This window comes from Temnothorax americanus, unplaced genomic scaffold, assembly GCF_048541705.1.
Source record: "Temnothorax americanus isolate GAGA-0224 unplaced genomic scaffold, ASM4854170v1 Scaffold2, whole genome shotgun sequence".
In the NCBI taxonomy this organism is placed as follows: domain Eukaryota; kingdom Metazoa; phylum Arthropoda; class Insecta; order Hymenoptera; family Formicidae; genus Temnothorax; species Temnothorax americanus.
The window spans coordinates 1845900-1866016 of NW_027509338.1; the positions used below are offsets into that span (position 1 = coordinate 1845900).

Genomic DNA, 20117 nt, shown 5'->3' on the forward strand with positions numbered 1-20117 from the left:
AATTCGGATTAATTTTAACTTGTTAGACAAAATAGTATAAGTATCTCAATTTTATACTATGTAATTACACACGTTATAGTTATATTCCTCAGATATATAGTATATTTGTAATCTGCATATATGCATGTATCGTATGGCATATAAAATTGTTTCATGTGTATAGATTTATTGTTAAAAGATATAAATCATCGTTAGATTACATAAATCACTGACATTGCTTTGTGACATATTTTTTTTCTCGCGCGCATAGGATCTCTCTAGGCTTCTTAGCGTCGCGACGCACCGGCCCTTTCGTTCCTCCTTACAGTGCGCGAAAGATCGCGGCGAGCAACATCGTTGACCCACGATTAGTAACGGTGAATAAGAAACGTACAGGCGATCCTAATCAGTCGTCACGCCTGTGCGTACGTAATGACGTCGTTATCGGCGTCTCTGTACGACTCTTGAGCCATACGTTGCACCGGCTCCCCCGCGCGTCTTGTTATATACGATACGTACGTCATACGGCCCGCACCGCGTCTCCCGCTCTCACGCACCCTCTCTCTATTACTCTTTTGACAATATGATTACGGTCGTTTGTCGACAAGGAGATTGCTTTGTCACCCGCTCGTATACCCGCGCGAGAGCGTGTTTGACAGCGCTTTAGTCGTGTCTCTTTAGAGCCACGGAGAGAACTCGACAGAAGGCGACGTGCGAGAAGAGGAACTCGCGCGAGAGAACAAGTTGAGAATAGAGGAGCCTTCAGGTAAGGTCGTTAGATCGGGATAAACGTCGAACAAAAGTTATGCATACCTCTACCGTGCCCGGTCGCGCGTTCGCGCGCGCGAGAATTGAAAAATATTAACGTAATAATATTCGTGACACGCGAAGTGCACGCCGCGGATTCGCTTTGAGATCGAAAATGGTATGCTGCGTTTTGCATCGAGAGGCGACATATATGGTTAAGATTATATATACGTTTACCTTTTCACGCGGAACGCGATCTTCAGATAATTTTGCTGCGCTTTCGCACCGGCTACAACAAGTGTCTAATATTTAAAAGAAATTTTAACCGAGGTTTTTTAACGTGGGATATTACGTAAATAGGTCCATAGTGTTATTCGGATATTTAAAATTGAAAGGATCTTTTTTATTTTTGCTTTTTTATTTATACTCTTCAAATCTGAATCAGTGAATAATCAGTACTATTAAAATAATCAGTGCTATTCACTGATTCAGATTTAGAGAGTAGTTAAAATAATTTTGACACTTTTTAAATCGGGGTTTCAAATTGTAAGACAATAGCTTTAAGAAAACTACTCTCTTTAATATAACAATTTGAAATAATTATGATCCATGTAACTAATATCCTACAGAAATAAAGTTGAATATTTGGTGTTAAACTTTTCGCTTTAACACGCGAATGATTTACCGGCAGATGTGTGTTACGAGAGCTATGGCGTGTTCGCATATGCGTGACGTGTGTGTTTCGTGTGTATGTGTGCATTGTATGCGCATTGCATCAGCATCGCGTCGCGATGCTTGCATAGCGCGTTGCAGAGGGACGCTAAACAATACTGCGACATTCGACAACAAGCGCGTGTCCGTTTCTACTCTCGTGTGTTATGTTGTGCAGATTGACACATATAAATTTGAGAAAACTAGAGAAAGTACTGTATATATATGCGGGTTGCAACTTGCAACACAGTCGCATCGGGACGGTGTTAATTTTGGACAGTTTTCCTTTTCTCTTTAGAATTCGTTGACCACTGAAAATGTCATAGAGATATTCATCTTCTATTTTTTTTAATAGCTTCAAAAGTTAATTTTTTAAAATAAAGTTTTGCTCTTGATACTCGGCAACTGTATAAATCTTGCGATATTCCGCGTGAAAAGGGATACGCGAAGTGGTTGCCAAAGTACGATAGCCAAGGGCAGTATATGAGCTTTCCCAACCAACCCTGAAGATGTACGACGCGTGGCCCTCGCGCAAAACGCAGGCACCGCGCTGCATCGTTGCACCGCGATGCGGTGAAGATCGTGTGTGACAAGCTAACCGCGTGCGCGCGGGTGACCGTATGTGCTGTGGGCAGGACAATGTTTTCATTAACTGAATACATGGCGCAGCGGGTCGACAGCCCGTTCAACATCGTTATACCGACAAATAAAGGACGCAGAAGGAGCTTTCCGAAATTTCCGAGCAAAATCCGCGCGAAAAAATTCAACGTCGCGTGTTCACGTATAATTGAATTGTCCCTCATTTCGTTTTTCTTTTGCGGAACCATGTGTGTATCGAGAATTTTCAATTGATTACGTTTACGTCAGAAAAATCTGCAAAGTATAACTTCCTACCAAGAAACTTATATTCCATATTTCATATAACAATATTTTTTACGATTTTTAAGCTAATTTAAAATAACTTGATATCAATATAAAATTGTATTTTTAGTAAACTCATATTTTAGGCTAGAAATATACAACAGGGCGGATTAATAAAATAAAAATCGATAAATCCTAGAAATTAAAAATTTTATTAATATCCAATAATAATAATTGATGATTACTTTTAAACTAAAAAAAAATAATAAATGATAGAGATAAAGAGTTGAGTTTATATGTTATCTATATAATCTGTATATAATCTGTAAATATTTGTGCAGAATTTCTCATAGCGCTATAGCGCTAGGATATATTTAATGATATCCACGCAAGTACGTTTGATCAAATGCTCCTTCGTAAAAATCGTATTAATCTGTGTCATTTTTCTTGCAGTTTCAGCTTTCAACGGAATATCATGCACGCGCGGTCTTATCGTTTGTCGTCTCAACACGCATGTAACCAAATACTTACGCGTGCGCAAACAATCCGATATTCGCTCGCGCGAAATTCTCGCGATCACGTTTCTCCATTTTAATAAACCGAGCGTGAGCACGCGCCGGTTCGGCTAACTAAGACGTGAACGTGCCGCTCCAACGTGCTACATTATTAAGCGATTCGTACTACGGTATCTTATATGAAATATAAAACAAATTATTTTCTATATGTGTGTTTTCTTGACGTATATAAGAATAAAATATTGCACTAGTATTGAAGTACGTTCTGTTAACACGAAGAGATATTCTACGTACGTGTAAAACTTAAAATACTTGAAATTTCTCATTATTTTCTTGAAATAAATAGATATGCAAAAATTAACTGGAATTGTAAAAAATACATTTGTTATTTTATTTATCGTATACATATGTACACAATGTATGATACAATTGTGATAATATGCGTGCGATATACTGATGGTAGAATGTTTAATTTTACTTTGAATGATTTATATGAACGATAATAGATAACAGTTTGACTTAAGTCTTTCCAAGTAATCATTTTTTAGAAAAAACTGTTTGCATAATTTACTTTTCACTCACGTTGAGTGATTTAGAACGAGCATTTCACAATAAAACCGCGTAAAGTGGCCTTAAGGTCTCGCAGCAAATTTATACGACCAAGAGCCTCGCAACGACGGCCGGCCACGGCTCGGAGACCGCAAATTTCCGACGGCGAATAAAAACGCGGGAAAAGTGGAACATGCAAATATATTCGGGCGAACGCGCGCAATCCCTAAAAGTTTTGCGCATCGAGCCGTTGGGGAGGTTATAGTGGTGGCATAGCGCGAGGTAGGTTGTTGGAGGATGGAAAAACGACGGGCATGTATATGCACAGGTAAATTAAATAAACATGCTGTGCAAATAAGACCGTCTAGCGACTCATTTTATGGTCTTCTTTTGCTCTAGTCGACTTTTCACTCCAACTTGGTCAGCGTCACGACGTCGCACGAATACTAAGTGTCATAGATAAAAATCCTATACGATATCGTGACGATTTTGTTATTTCGTTGACAAACAATTACAAATCCCATCGTTAATTATTGTTTATCAAAGAAATTTTTGTCTGCTGATTTTGTACATTCTATATAACACATATTTAACATAATAATATACATTTTTTAATATGCAGACAAATGCTAACATTTATTTGTCACACAATTATTAATAAAACTTAAATATAATATATTTAAGTGTATTGTATTTATACAACTATAATAATAACAATTAATTACGATTGTATTAAATTATTTAAAGTAGCGCAGAACTTTTGCCAACAAATGTTGATAGATAAGAAACACGATTTAGATTATCATATCACGAACTGTTTCTTAACGGTGCGGGCTTTTCCTAACGCGAATCTGAATGCGTCTATATCGTAATTTGTAGTAGTCATTAGAGGGATCGACCCTTTGTAGCACGCCAGAAGCAGGATCCTAATCAAAGAACATCGTAAATGGGGTGCAGCGCTGATTGAATAAAAGTATACTTGGGGGTCAATCAAGTTCTGTTTCCGAATTGTGCGTCTAGATTCTATTTGCGGACCATGAACTCCCATCAGAATCGTCGATGTCAATCGCTCATTATAGAATCACGTAATCGCATTTGATACAATGCGCACAATAGCATTTGTTTAAGATAGTTACCCAAGAGCCTAAGTCCTCAGATAAAGACAGCGTAACAGCGCCGCAATAAAGTGTGCGTATCTCTGCAAGTTGAGAAGCGAGATTTCCCCTTTTCCATACCTAGAAAAAGAATAATTTATTGTTGTAAATAAATATTATATTTTTTTATTATAATGAACTATATATATATGGAGGAGTAAAAACCATAGTAGTGTAAGTTAAATTTTTAAAAATATTTTCTCATGCGCATAGATGCAATTTATGTATTGTACAGATTGCATTTATGCACACGAGATTATAATTTTAAAAATTTGACTTACACCACTATGGTTCTTACCCTTCCATATATATATATATATATATATATATATATATATATATAGGTAATTAAATAATTTTCAAGTAATTATTTTATGTTAGATAAAATAAAATAAATAATACAAACATAGCTGTAGAATATAAATCATATAGTATTGCCAATATATTTTTTGCAACAATTTAATCTTATTTTCTCGATTTATTAAAATTACACATTGTCATTCATTCTAAAACGTAAAAAAATATATGCATTAATAAAATCGTAGCATGTTTATCAAACTGTATTTAAGTAACACATTTCTGTCATTTTAAAACGCTCTTGATTCAGCAGAATTAATCGTTATCTTAAGCGATGCTAACAAGTTTACAAAATATGTGATGATCATATTTATTTCATTTGAAATACAATATAAAAGATTCTCCGCGCATTTATTTGATGTTAAATATTTACGTTAAATGGTGCATTAAATATTTCGGTTTGCAATGACAACTTGGTTGACACGCAGCGCTTGATATATATTTTGTAACGAATGACGTGAGGTAATAGCGCGTGCCGCTCCGCGTATCGTCGCGTTGCTCATCAAAATACAATTGTGATAGGATCGGAAAACTTGATTATTCTCTAGGATCATTACTATTAGCATTTATTAACACCCGCACTTAAAGCTTTATGAGCGTCTTTGTCGAAGCGAGCATATCTTGATGTGCGATTCGTTCGTACAAACACAAAAAGTAACAGGAAATGGGAGTTATAAATCTATTTATTACAGTCATTTGCTAACAAGGCTCGAATATATTAGCTTATAATATATTCTTGGATCAAGAATGCGGGGTAATGCATGAATCATTGTATCGAGTGATGAAAATAAAATAGAAAGCCATATTGTAACATTGATAATTATTTTATTTTATTTTAGTATTTTAAAATACTGAAAATATTTGGCATATATTTTTTATACTTTATATAATGAATTTAATGTTTTCTGGCCACGACAAACTAGTTCACGCACAACGTTTATTTTTTTGCCACATATTATTGTGTCTAATGATCGCTTTGTTGTTGTTCACGGGACGACAATCGAGCGGGCAGACAGTGATTGCAATTTGCTCCATGTCGCATCATTTTCCTTCGAAACGCGATTACGACCAGAAGAAAACATCAATCTCTATGTCAAGAATGCCATGTAATGTGCCGCAATTGTCTTGTCATAATAAGACAATATATGATATGAATTATGTGATAGTATAATTAAATAATGCGCGATTGAGATTAACTGTGTTTTCACAAGTCTACGTATAACGGAAGGAATCTGATAATGAGAGGAAAGGAGAAGACCCATGGAAGCGGCATTGAGCGACAGCAGAGCAACTATACGTGCAATATGTTTTATCATTCACAAAGAGTTATTTTTCTACCTATTTAATTGCTTATTTTATGTGCATAATAATTTGTTTTTTCTATTAATTATTCTAGGAATTACTATAATATTTATTATAGTACTAAAATGTACTTGTATTTTACAGTTCAATGCTGCCTACGACACTCCGCTGTTACGTACCGTATTGGTGAGTGATGATATATTTTATTTTAATTTGAGATAATGGATATATGAATCGTACCAGATGTAAGTAAGACTGTAAGATATAATAAATGTGTATCAAGTTAATATCGTAAGAATAACAGAGATATAATAACGTCTCATAGATCTAGTGTCTTAAAATTAATGGGTTATAACAGATTAATGTTAATATTTAATCTTGGTAAACTGCTAAAGAGTGATACGAATGATTTTCACAAATGAAAAGTGTTAAATCTGAAAAAGATATTTTTTTACACCTTTCGCCAAATATATACTTTTACAGACAACATTTGCAGAAATAGTTAAAGAACATTTACATATGTATAGAATAAGGAAAAAAGTTAAATGTGTTACTTTCTCTTTTCAAATATCTTTTTTAATTAAAATCTAATTTAATTTTAATTTGGTTTTTCATACAATATTTAAGGAATATTGTATAATAAAAGTTAATATCAATATCTACTTTACTAATTGACAAATACAGCACTTGACAAAATTATTAGGCACCCTTTTTCTTCTATATAGTCACATAAGAATAGCTTATGTATTTACTAAGACATCCATGATTACTGAAGCATATTAGAACATGCTGTCACTTATGACATGTTTGATGACGAAGGGCACTAATATTGCTATATTGGGCAATTGCTAGGTATATCCTCAATGATTAAGGAGAACCATTGACGCGATAATTGACGTGTACCTATGGCTATTGAGTATGTATCTATATCATTGGATACGAAGCAAACGTGGCAATATTCACGTGCGAGGTTATATACAGTTGCAATTATATATGATATCAAAGTTTATAAAGTTTTAGCTAACAGAAATATCTGAAAAATTATTTCACTGCGAGATATAATAAATCTTTAAGTTCATGCAACATATAATGTTGCGAGCTAACGTTGACTTTTTGATGGAAGTAATCTCTCGCGATATTTTTACTGGCGCGTTATATATGTTACTTTATCTTCTCTATGGCATACGCTCTTTATATGCATGCCGAATTTCGCGCGATGAAATTAATCTGCGAGCAGGGGGCTTTTGTGCGAAAACTAAATCGTGTCTCGATTCTAAAATAGGAGGGATAAAAAAATCTCGTGCAGACGAAGATAAAATTTCAACTAGTTCTATAGCAAAGCGCTGATCCGCATGGCAAGGATTCATCGCGATCAAAGCGTCAGTCGTGTATTTTTGTGTGTTCTCCGAGAGAGAGAGATACATATTCTTTATCCAATACATGTTTAACCTTTTTCAAACAATCGATTTTATAAAATAAGCAACGTTCTTTGCGAAATGGATGTATATATAGTATGTAAAAAAAGTATGTAAAAAAAGTATATCTTATACATGTTAAGGTTATTTTGTACAATGAAGAAAAAGTCTTAAAAAATGTATCAAACATTAAAATGCATCATGTACGGAAAAAATAATTCCATAACAGAAATTTTTGTTATTGAAAATAGTCGTATCAGTATTTCGTTTTCTATTTATATTTTATTGGATTTTTATTTTATTACTTATTTTATATTATTTCCCTGTTTTTTTTTCCGTGTGTAAGCGTTGTTACTTCAATCATTTTATCGAAAGAGATAGGAAACATTCGAATATAGATTGAAGGTCTCAATCATCCATAATTGGGCCGATAATCCTAAAACGTGCGCTTCGTGTCGCGCGTTTCACGTATCCTGTTCGAAAACCACCTAGACAGAGAGGGAAAAATTCAATGTCGAAGATAATGAAAGAATTTCACGTTTTTGCGAAATTGCCGTCAATTGGAGACATTGTCCCTTCCCTACCCTTCTCGCTCTCTTCCCGCCCGGAATATCGTTTCGGCCAGACGTGATGGTCTTTACGTCTTGGCAGCTCCATTATCTGCGCCATCAATCGGAAATTCTTTTCCCTTTGCATCATCGCAAGGATGGGAAAGGGAGTAAAGTGGGGGAAAGAGCGAGGGGTTTGAGAGGGAAATGGTTTCATATTAAAACAATCCCGCTGGCTCGCGTAGCTCGATCAAAACCCAGTACAGACTAATGAGCGTGTGTCATTGACGTCGTATCGACTACAGTGCTTCTCAGGAATAGTTATATCGTTGATGCGTCTTAGGAAGAAAAATGTTTTTAGATATATTAGAAATTTAGAATACGAAGTGTATAGGTATATTTTTAATATTACGATTAAAATATTTACAGGCTTAATAGATTTTTCTGCAAACCTTGGATAGTAATCTCATTCAGTTAGATTAGTTAGAATATTAACAGCTTTTACTAGTTTCAAGTACATTTATATCAAGAGACACGGTAGTGTCTCGCGCCAAGTACACGCGGAGCGAGACCGACCGTGACTCTTTTACGCGACGCGACGGGTTGCGAGTACCCGAGATGTTGAGATCTCGATAACGAGTGAACGGATCAAGTTCTAAGTAGGCTTGATCGATAGCTTGGGGTCCAATTAGGGGGGGGTTTCTCTCATAATATTCCGCTACGTGCCCTACGAGCGGAGATATTGCGACGCAAAGTCCAAATGTGAAAATTTATTTTTAAGATACTACTAACGCCGACGTCTGATATGATGACGTCATAATCAGAAACGTTACTTTCACTTTTTCGACGCTGGCGGCGCAGGTATCGCTAGTTTCGATATCGCGCGCGTATTTCGAAATTAGGTCGATAGACTTATCGGTCAGAAGGAAGATTTCTATTTAGGTAAATTAGGTATATATATAAATAATATATATTGAGTTAACGGAAAAGAAGATTCTCTACGCTTGGCAGAAAATGCCGCTAGGGAATTTTTAAGTCGATTCTTATGAATTAAGCTTGAATGCGATGTCTAGGTATCCCAGGTTGCCGATGACGAGGTCCAGATAGTGCGCTTCATAGTTTTCGGTGTCTAGGTGTAATAACACGTTGAATTCGATGTCTACGTGTCCCAGGTTGCCGATGACGAGGTCCTCATAGTGCGCTCCGTAGTTTTCGGTGTCTACGTGTATTAATACCTTGAATTCGATGTCCACGTGTCCCAGGTTGCCGATGACGGGATCCAGATAGTGCGCTTCAGAGTTTTCGGTGTCCATGTGTAATCGTACGTTGAATTCGATGTCTAGGTGTCCCAGGTTGCCGATGACGAGGTCCACATAGTGCGCTCCGTAGTTTTCGGTGTCTACGTGTATTAATATCTTGAATTCGATGTCCACGTGTTCCAGGTTGCCGATGACGGGATCTAAATAGTGCGCTTCATAGTTTTTGGTGTCCAGGTGTAATCGTACGTTGAATTCGATGTCTAGGTGTCCCAGGTTGCCAATGACGAGGTCCACATAGTGCGCTTCGTAGTTTTTGGTGTCCAGGTGTAATAATACGTTGAATGCGATGTCTAGGTGTTCCAGGTTGCCGATGATGATGTCTAGATAGTGAGTTCCGTAGTTTTCGGTGTCTACGTGTATTTATACCTTGAATTCGATGTTTAGGTGTCCCAGGTTGCTGATGACGAGTTCCAGATATCGCGCTCCGTAGTTTTCGGTGTCTAGGTGTAATAATACTTCGAATTCGATGTTCACGTGTCCCAGGTTGCCGATGACGAGATCCAGATAGTGCGCTTCATAGTTTTTGGTGTCCAGGTGTAATCGTACGTTGAATTCGATGTCTAGGTGTCCCAGGTTGCCGATGACAAGGTCTACATAGTGCGCTTCGTAGTTTTCGGTGTCCAGGTGTAATAATACGTTGAATGCGATGTCTAGGTGTTCCAGGTTGCCGATGATGAAATTTAGATAGTGAGTTCCGTAGTTTTAGGTGTCTACGTGTATTTATACCTTGAATTCTATGTTTAGGTGTCCCAGGTTGCTGATGACGAGGTCCAGATATCGCGCTCCGTAGTTTTCGGTGTCTAGGTGTAATAATACTTCGAATTCGATGTTTACGTGTCCCAGGTTGCCGATGACGAGATCCAGATAGTGCGCTTCATAGTTTTCGGGGTCCAGGTGTAATCGTACGTTGAATTCGATGTATAGGTGTCCCAGGTTGCCGATGACAAGGTCCACATAGTGCGCTCCGTAGTTTTCGGTGTCTACGTGTATTAATACCTTGGATTCGATGTCCACGTGTCCCAGGTTGCCGATGACGGGATCCAGATAGTGCGCTTCATAGTTTTCGGTGTCCAGGTGTAATCGTACGTTGAATTCGATGTCTAGGTGTCCCAGGTTGCCGATGACAAGGTCCACATAGTGCGCTCCGTAGTTTTCGGTGTCTACGTGTATTAATACCTTGAATTCGATGTCCACGTGTCCCAGGTTGCCGATGACGGGACCCAGATAGTGCGCTTCATAGTTTTCGGTGTCCAGGTGTAATCGTACGTTGAATTCGATGTCTAGGTGTCCCAGGTTGCCGATGACAAGGTCCACATAGTGCGCTTCGTAGTTTTCGGTGTCCAGGTGTAATAATACGTTGAATGCGATGTCTAGGTGTTCCAGGTTGCCGATGATGAAATTTAGATAGTGAGTTCCGTAGTTTTAGGTGTCTACGTGTATTTATACCTTGAATTCTATGTTTAGGTGTCCCAGGTTGCTGATGACGAGGTCCAGATATCGCGCTCCGTAGTTTTCGGTGTCTAGGTGTAATAATACTTCGAATTCGATGTTTACGTGTCCCAGGTTGCCGATGACGAGATCCAGATAGTGCGCTTCATAGTTTTCGGGGTCCAGGTGTAATCGTACGTTGAATTCGATGTATAGGTGTCCCAGGTTGCCGATGACAAGGTCCACATAGTGCGCTCCGTAGTTTTCGGTGTCTACGTGTATTAATACCTTGGATTCGATGTCCACGTGTCCCAGGTTGCCGATGACGGGATCCAGATAGTGCGCTTCATAGTTTTCGGTGTCCAGGTGTAATCGTGCGTTGAATTCGATGTATAGGTGTCCCAGGTTGCCAATGACGAGGTCCACATAGTGCGCTTTGTAGTTTTCGGTGTCCAGGTGTAATAATACGTTGAATGCGATGTCTAAGTGTTCCAGGTTGAAGATGACAAAGTCCACATAGTGCGCTTCATAGTTTTCGGTGTCCAGGTGTAAGAATACGTTGAATTCGATGTCTACGTGTCTCAGGTTGCCGATGACGAGGTCCACATAGTGCGCTTCGTAGTTTTCGGTGTCCAGGTGTAATAATACGTTGAATGCGATGTCTAAGTGTTCCAGGTTCCAGGTTGCCGATGACAATGTCTAGATAGTGAGCTCCGTAGTTTTCGGTGTCTACGTGTATTAATACCTTGAATTCGATGTTTAGGTGTCCCAGGTTGCTGATGACGAGGTCCAGATAGCGCGCTCGGTAGTTTTTGGTGTCTAGGTGTAATAATACCTCGAATTCGATGTCTACGTGTTCCAGGTTGCCGATGACGAGGTCCACATAATGCGCTTCATAGTTTTTGGTGTCTAGGTGTATTAATAACTTTAAATCTGAATGGGTGCGTTCAGCCGATACTCCGCTAGCCTAGTAATTGTGAGCAGTCGCTCGTTTTCGCTCGTTTCCTCTCCTTTTAATCCATTAGGTCAAAAGAAGGGAAACGAGCGAAAACGAGCGTCTGCTCACGATTGCTAGGCTAGCGGAGTATCGGCTGAACGCACCCAATGTAGGACACGTAGATATCGAATTCGAGGTATTAATACATGTAGACACTGAAAACTACGAAGCGCACTATGTGGACCTCGTCATCGGCAACTTGGAACACGTGGCCATCGAATTCAAGGTATTAATACACCTGTACACCGAAAACTATAGAGCGCACTATGTGGACCTCGTCATCGGCAACCTGGGACACCTAGACATTGAATTCAAGCTTGATTCATAAGAATCGACTTAAAATTTCCCTAGCGGCAGAATTAGAATTATGTCATGACATAATAAAAATCGCTAAATTAAAATTATGTTTATAGACATAATAAAAATTGGACAAAAATTATGTCTAGACATAATAAAAATTGGATGAATTAAAATTATGTCTGACGTAAAAATAATTATCAAAAATATCGATACCTGAAGATATCGGTACATATACAGTTGCGAACAACATTCAGTAAGACACGCAAATAAAAATAAATAAAGAATTTTACAGTTAACGACTTATTAACATTAATCATGTTTTATTGCGATTATGTTTTATGTTGAAATTGAAAAATATATACAAGGTGTACAACTAAAAGGGTTACAGATTATTATTTAAAAAAAAACTAAGCAAAATATTAAATTGTTGTTTTCTTTAGAAATAATAGTCGGTAACACTTTTAGCTTCATACCTTGTATTATATACTGTTTATAAAATTATAAGATATATTGTTTATAAGATTAAGATGCGTAACACTACAAAAAGGCGTGATATCCGTACAAAATTACCTTTTTAAAAAAAAGGTAAAAAAGAGCGCCAAGTACACGCATAGTAGTGTATATGTATTATGTTGTTACCCTGTTATGTTGTTACCTCGAAAAAAACAAAGTGGTAGTATTATACCTCCAAATAGCTTTATCCTGTACATACTGTTTATAAAATGCGTAATATACTACAAAAAGGCGTGATATCCGCACAAAATTACCTTTTTTAAAAAAAGGTAAAAAAAGGCGCCAAGTACACGTATAGTAGTGTATATGTTGTTACCTAAAAAAAAATGAAAGTGGTAGTATTATACCTCGAAAAAACCTAAGTAACAAGTGGTAGATTTTTATATCTCGAAAAATCTCGAAAAAATCTAAGCAGTAGTATCTTTATTTCCCAAAAATTATAACCCAAGTGATACACGTCACAAAATTATGTTACCTTATCAAAAAGAAGGGTCGCGCTTCAAGTGATCTATTACAATTACAAAAAAGAAATGATATCTCTTTAAATTAGAGCGCCAATTACAGAGAGAACATGTATATTGCCTCAAAAAAATAATTGTTGCACTACTTTGAAAAACCTTTACATTGTGTCAATTAGAAAAGAATGTATAATAACAATTTTATAAGATTAAAAAATTTTATTTAAATTTAACAAGGGAATACAAGATATTTAAATACAAAGTTTACATGTGTATTTTTTAATGGTCACAAAGAATTACAGAGGTAACAGTACAAAATACAAATATTTATTAAAATATTTAATCCAACGAGGGAATACAATTTGTATTTAAATATAAATTTTATATATGTATTTTTCAATAGAATAAAATATTTAATCACAAAGAATTACAAAGGTAACAGTACAAAATAAAAATATTTTATTAAAATACATAAATTTTTCTTGTAAAAAAACTTGGCGCTGTTAGACCTCGAAATTTTAAATAAATAAGGACAACAGTAAATAAAAATAATTCAGAGAAAAATGCGATGGGAGTAATATTAAATGATTATCAGCGTGGATGTGGGAGTGAATGATATGGGTGTGCGTGACGACGCAGACGGCGGATAATGCGGCTTATAATTAAGTATAGAATAAATTTATTTATTTATTTAAAATTTCGAGGTCTAACAGCGCCAAGTTTTTTTACAAGAAAAATTTATGTATTTTAATAAAATATTTTTATTTTGTACTGTTACCTTTGTAATTCTTTGTGATTAAATATTTTATTCTATTGAAAAATACATATATAAAATTTATATTTAAATACAAATTGTATTCCCTCGTTGGATTAAATATTTTAATAAAATATTTGTATTTTGTACTGTTACCTCTGTAATTCTTTGTGACCATTAAAAAATACACATGTAAACTTTGTATTTAAATATCTTGTATTCCCTTGTTAAATTTAAATAAAATTTTTTAATCTTATAAAATTGTTATTATACATTCTTTTCTAATTGACACAATGTAAAGGTTTTTCAAAGTAGTGCAACAATTATTTTTTTGAGGCAATATACATGTTCTCTCTGTAATTGGCGCTCTAATTTAAAGAGATATCATTTCTTTTTTGTAATTGTAATAGATCACTTGAAGCGCGACCCTTCTTTTTGATAAGGTAACATAATTTTGTGACGTGTATCACTTGGGTTATAATTTTTGGGAAATAAAGATACTACTGCTTAGATTTTTTCGAGATTTTTCGAGATATAAAAATCTACCACTTGTTACTTAGGTTTTTTCGAGGTATAATACTACCACTTTCATTTTTTTTTAGGTAACAACATATACACTACTATACGTGTACTTGGCGCCTTTTTTTACCTTTTTTTAAAAAAGGTAATTTTGTGCGGATAAATAAATACAAGAAAACATTCTGGGATATATATACTTCTTTGATGTTGATAAAAGCGTTTAATGATCCTTATTAGAACTATGTAATACGATAATAATTTTTTACATTCTTTTTAAATATGGTACATCTATTATAATTGCATAATGCTTTTTAAAAGACATAAATCGCATTTTCGTTCATTACTGTTGAAATTCCCTGTATTTGGCGAGTGATGTGTGCGCGTGGCGTCGCGGCGGCAGTGAAATGCGTGTATCTGAACAATTAGGTTTCAGGCCACCCTCAGTCCGACATGGCAGCCGCGCGGACGCAAAGGCCTCCCTCCCCTGTCCCCGCGATAATATGTACGTGCTAGAAACTCTCGTGTTTTCTGTTAACGTATCGCGAAAACATGAGGAATAACGTTTCCCATTGCCGTGCCGTGACAACGTCGCCCGCCGCCCCCGGCCTAATCGCGAAAAGATATTTCCACCTGGCATACTGTAGGACGAAGGCGGGACGGTCGGAGGCGGGAATCGCGAGCAAAAAGCGCGGCCACTCACGAGAGGAATGTCAACTCACGCTCGTGCGATCGTATCCGCGCGACGATAAACGTCGCGGGGAGGTTTCCGAGGTATTCGCCGCGGACGATTAATTCGCGCGATTAAAGATAGTCAAGTGGAATTCCTCAGATAGCGCGCCCCGTCCCCGGATAGCGCCCCATGACTCGCGCGGCGAGTATACTTACGTTAGGTATTGCACGTCGAAATTGACTCGTTACGAGTCGTGCCGGATAATTCCAACATTAGTAAAACAAAAACATAATAAGTTGTCGTCACCAGGATAATTAAAAATTCCGTGGAAACACCAATAGAAAGTCGCATTGTCTTCGCAATCCGCAAAGACAATATTCTAACGATACGACACTCGATTTGTGGGTTTTCCGTATGATTTATTTAAAAAATGTAAATATGCGAATAAATGTTCTTAAAGAAGTTTTCAAGATTTACTCTTTCAATTTTCTTTAATCTTGGATTAATAAACTTTGTTCTTTAATAAAGACATTTTCTTTTGAAAATGATTATTCGCGGCTTATGTATAACCACTGACACCATTTTATTTTCTTGTAACATATTTATTTTATCACATTTTTAAACTATATTAAAAGAAATATCAAGAGAGATTACAATATTTTACATACGATTAAATGCATATGCACACTTAGAATTTCTTAGGTTAATAAAATATCTCTACAAGAATGTGTCGTATATAGATATATAATGCAACTTGAAAAATAAAGCTTTTATTTAAGCAAGGAGTAAATAAAGGAAAGAAGGCTTACATATAATAGCTTTCTTTTTATACAGAAGGGAGTGAGGACATTTGAATTCTGATTGCTCAGATAAGGGTTAACTTGCGTATGTGTGTGTATGAAAGTCGTCTGTTAGAGGGAAAGTGGTAGAACTCGTGTCCGCTGCGTAACTAGAACGTCAATCTTCGACCGGAAAAATGGACAATTATCCCGACAATACTTCGCAGGGGGTGAATATAGCGTAGCGTGCATTTATATTTCTGTCGAAACGATGTTGAGCGCGCGTCGTCGCTCGTTAAGACTCACCGGGTCTGGCGATGGAGAACCCTGTCTCGGAAATATTATATTCCTGCCACGACAGCGGGGTAGAAATAATATGATTAATGAAGGTTACTCAAATTAAGTCGGAGCATCGAATCTGCGACAACCCGACGACGCGACGCCGACGTTCGCAAAAAGAGGACGGGCGTTTTTATGCAAGAGTAATACTAAAACATTTAAGTTCTGATTTAAACATTCGTTTGTTTTTTATTTATTTCTTTAAATGTCAGAAAGCTATTATAAAAATGTAAATACTTCGTATTAAGAATTATAGGTCATCAAAATTAGGTTTTGCATTGAAAACGTTGTATTTTTAGAATTAATAAGATAACCGAGAAATTACAATCGTGTTTGTTATTAGAAATTATAAGATTCTATTGTTTTATTAATATCAAATTTAAAGAATATTTTCTAAAAATTATACACTACAAATTACTACTTATTGTTTACAAAAATTGTAGAGCACTTCATAATCGGGAATAAATGTGACAAGTGCTTCCAAAATTCGGACATATAAACTAAACGTCCTATGTCGTGGAACGTAAGAATATATTGACGAAGACTTTTTTTTCAAATTAACTGAAATGTCTGAACATCTTAATAAACGTTGTACTAATCGGTTCGAAAAGCTCTTTGGTTAAAAATTATTTCCATCGTCCTTTGTATACAACGTTGTGACAAGGGTTGAAAGCTATCTAAAAAATTGCTATATGCGTAGTAGGCATCGAGCTCGCTCATTATACATATATAAATGTGCGAACCAAAGAAAGAACGGAAAAAAGAGAGGAATAAAAAGAAATAGATATAGAGCTGTTCCGTGTGGTAAAAACTATTGGGATTATAAATTACAAATTGACGACGATTGTTGCTGACTCTGGGTTGATCCGAGCATCAACTAATTGTAAGACGAGTGATCGACCCTCTCATTTGCAACCTATTATTTTTCTGTAACAATAGAATTATTAAGTTTTCCTCCCCGACTAGCCGACTTTGATATTTCTGGTATCCTTTTAGAAACAATTATCTCTAATAACGCAAAAAATACAATTCCGTCGGTATCGTATTTATGGCTGCGCGAACATGTCCCTTTCATTTTGTGAAACCAAATTTTTTAATGAATTTTTTTTTCTAAAAAATTACAGGCTCAGATTGAATAGCATATAAGACAATAATAGTTGTCAATAATAATGATACTAACGATCGATATTGAAACTCAGATATATAAGAAAACTAATGTTAACAACAAATCATAACAAAAACAATTAAAAGAGGCCAAATTTCGAGCAATAATAGGTGTTGAAATTTATATATTCAAATTACAAATTACAAACAAATTGGTTTACGTTTCGGCCATACTTGGCCTTCCTCGGAACCGCAATTTTATAAATAACGTCGCATTACAAATAAAGAACTCGGATACGATCCGGCGCTACAATTTATTGTCGAATGTTAGTCAAATTTAACGCTAAATCGGTCGTCCATTACGTTGCAATGCATATGTGCGTCCATGAGGTTGGTGCGAACGAAAGCCATTGTCGCCAGACCCTCTTAATGGCAACTGAATCAAATTTTGAAAATCCGTTAGGAACACGCGAATTTAATAATTGCGAATTTGACTCGTAAAAGTGGACTTACATAAGCGGTCGGTATACCACAGGAACGCAAGAGAATTCTTTCCATCGTCAATTAGGAGCGAGTGTTCGTAGTTAAAGATCGCAGACGACCGAGAAAACATTCCCATCGCAAGGGCAGAGCAACGGAACGCAAGTGAATTCTTTCCATCGTCAATCAGGAGCGGGTGTTCGTAGCTAAAGATCGCAGACGACTGAGAAAACATTCACATCGCAAGGGCAGAGCAACCAGTAATAATTGTTATTAGTATGTTTATTTATGACAACAGCCTCAACACATCAAAATAAGCCTCGTTTAATAATTCTGTGTCATAACGATCATCTGATTTCAGCTAACGAGCTGAGCGACTATTGCATATTAGTTTAAAAACGGTGTATCATACATTGAAAACTTATTGTAAGATTGAACTGAACAAGAATTAACACTTCACTTAAATTGATTTAATATATTTAACCCTTAACGTATATACGTGGGTCTACGGCGTCCGAGTCAAAGTGATATCTGCTCGTAACCGTAAAACTTTCAAGCCTGTTAGAAGATATTAAATAAACGGTGTTTAATCAAAATGACTATAAAATCGTCAACTATATATACAATGTAGGCAGATATTTCATGAATTTTTTTAGATTTTTTAAAATACTTTAAGGTAAGGAAAAATAGCGTAGAATGTGACAGACCTAATACGTATACCCTTAGAAGGTACCGAAAAAACGTAATACACTTTAAGGGTTAATGATTTATTTTAATTTTTACATATACAAAGAAGTATAAAAAAGTGGAAAAATAATTCCATAAGATAAATAGAATTAATTTGGATACAGCTGTTGTTAAAAGATTGGAGTATACTTACAATCACAATCGATACGTAGTACAACATAATTCTATGAGAATTTTCAGTTATGATTTAATTTAAAATATTAAATATTATTATTTAATACAGCGATAATTCAGTTTATTATTACAACAAAATTTTTACACAAGCAATTAAATGAAGTGTTGCCATTATACAAATGTAATTATGAGAAAACATAATTAGACCATCAATTTGTTGATATCGCGAATATCGAGCACAAAAGTAGTACAATTTATGCGAAAAACATATCTTTCATTGCTCGTTATATAAATACGGCTTAATATGTAATATATAAACAATAAATTTATTTGCGTCAATTAACATAACGTTTCATTTGTTATTATAAAATTAATGCGCGCTATAATTATCTGTTATATCTAATGACGTAAAAATGTTTAATAAGATATTTAGTCATTACGAAAATATACCAAATTATAATTAGCGAGATCTCTGGTCTTTCTCTTTTTCCGGTAAATTTTTACAATTTAATTTTTCTTCGGAAAGTGTTCGATACTTGCATGAAATCTCTATTGTTATTCAATTTTACTCAGAATATTATTATCGTTAGAATATCGTTCTGCATTAAGTGGTTTCTAGAAAATATAACGTGTCCATGGCAGTGCCACAAGAACTCTCATGCTAAGCTCGCATTGCTGTACCAACTGCTTAAAAATTCCGACCGTCATCGTCATCGGGCGACAGCTTCAGATTTCATTTCAAAAACAGCACGCCCCTCGAGCGGCCTCTCCAAATATACGTATACGGCGTGCCGTAATACTGAAAGACGAACGCGACGGGAATGGAAGTTTACCGAGCTTGTTTTGGTTAAGTCACGTTTGGAAAATAAACCTCACAGGGTGGAGTTTGTATAGGATCGTGCCTTGCGATAAATCCCGTTTCCTGACGAATGCCATCCTGCGCGAGAGAAAAATCATCCGGAGGATCCTTTCAGTCGCGCGCCCCGACTTTTCCCTTTTAACTAGAAAATGTTTGACATTGCGCGGGACACGATTTTCCGAAAGACAGAAGATACCATATGGAAGTCGACCTTTGGAAAATATTTCCTTCACTTTAATCGTCGCTTCTTAATACTAATTATAAAAATTCTGCAGATTAGATCACAATATTAATTTAATGAATTATTCTGTTACATACTATATTTCTAATACATTATTTATATATATATATATATGTCTAATTCTAATTGATACATTTTTTAAGTTAAAAGTCTTTAACTTAAGTCTTTAAATTTTCCATTTTTCCTAGAGATTCTTCGAAAGAAGATAAACACGAATTACAAATTGAGAATCGTCTAGCATGTACATACTAGACGAACTATGTTTGAAATATTGACAGTAAATAAGTTAATAAGATGAAAAATGAAATTATATTGGAAAACGATAAATTTTCTACATACATTTGCGCACGGCGCAATA

The 20117-nt window shown here is 35.8% G+C and overlaps 2 protein-coding genes across 2 annotated transcripts in view; one reads left to right on the forward strand and one right to left on the reverse strand.

The window, feature by feature from the left end:
* The window catches only part of LOC143897200 (latrophilin Cirl), a 470740-nt gene that overhangs the window by 385520 nt on the left and 65103 nt on the right, over positions 1 to 20117 (reverse strand). The gene's annotated exons all lie outside the window — the stretch shown is intronic.
* Positions 1 to 20117, forward strand: part of LOC143896910 (uncharacterized) — a 254871-nt gene that overhangs the window by 67057 nt on the left and 167697 nt on the right. Inside the window, exon 3 of the mRNA XM_077405074.1 lies at positions 6320 to 6361. Within this exon, the coding sequence (XP_077261200.1) occupies positions 6320 to 6361 (42 nt within the window). The remainder of the gene's footprint in view (positions 1 to 6319; positions 6362 to 20117) is intronic.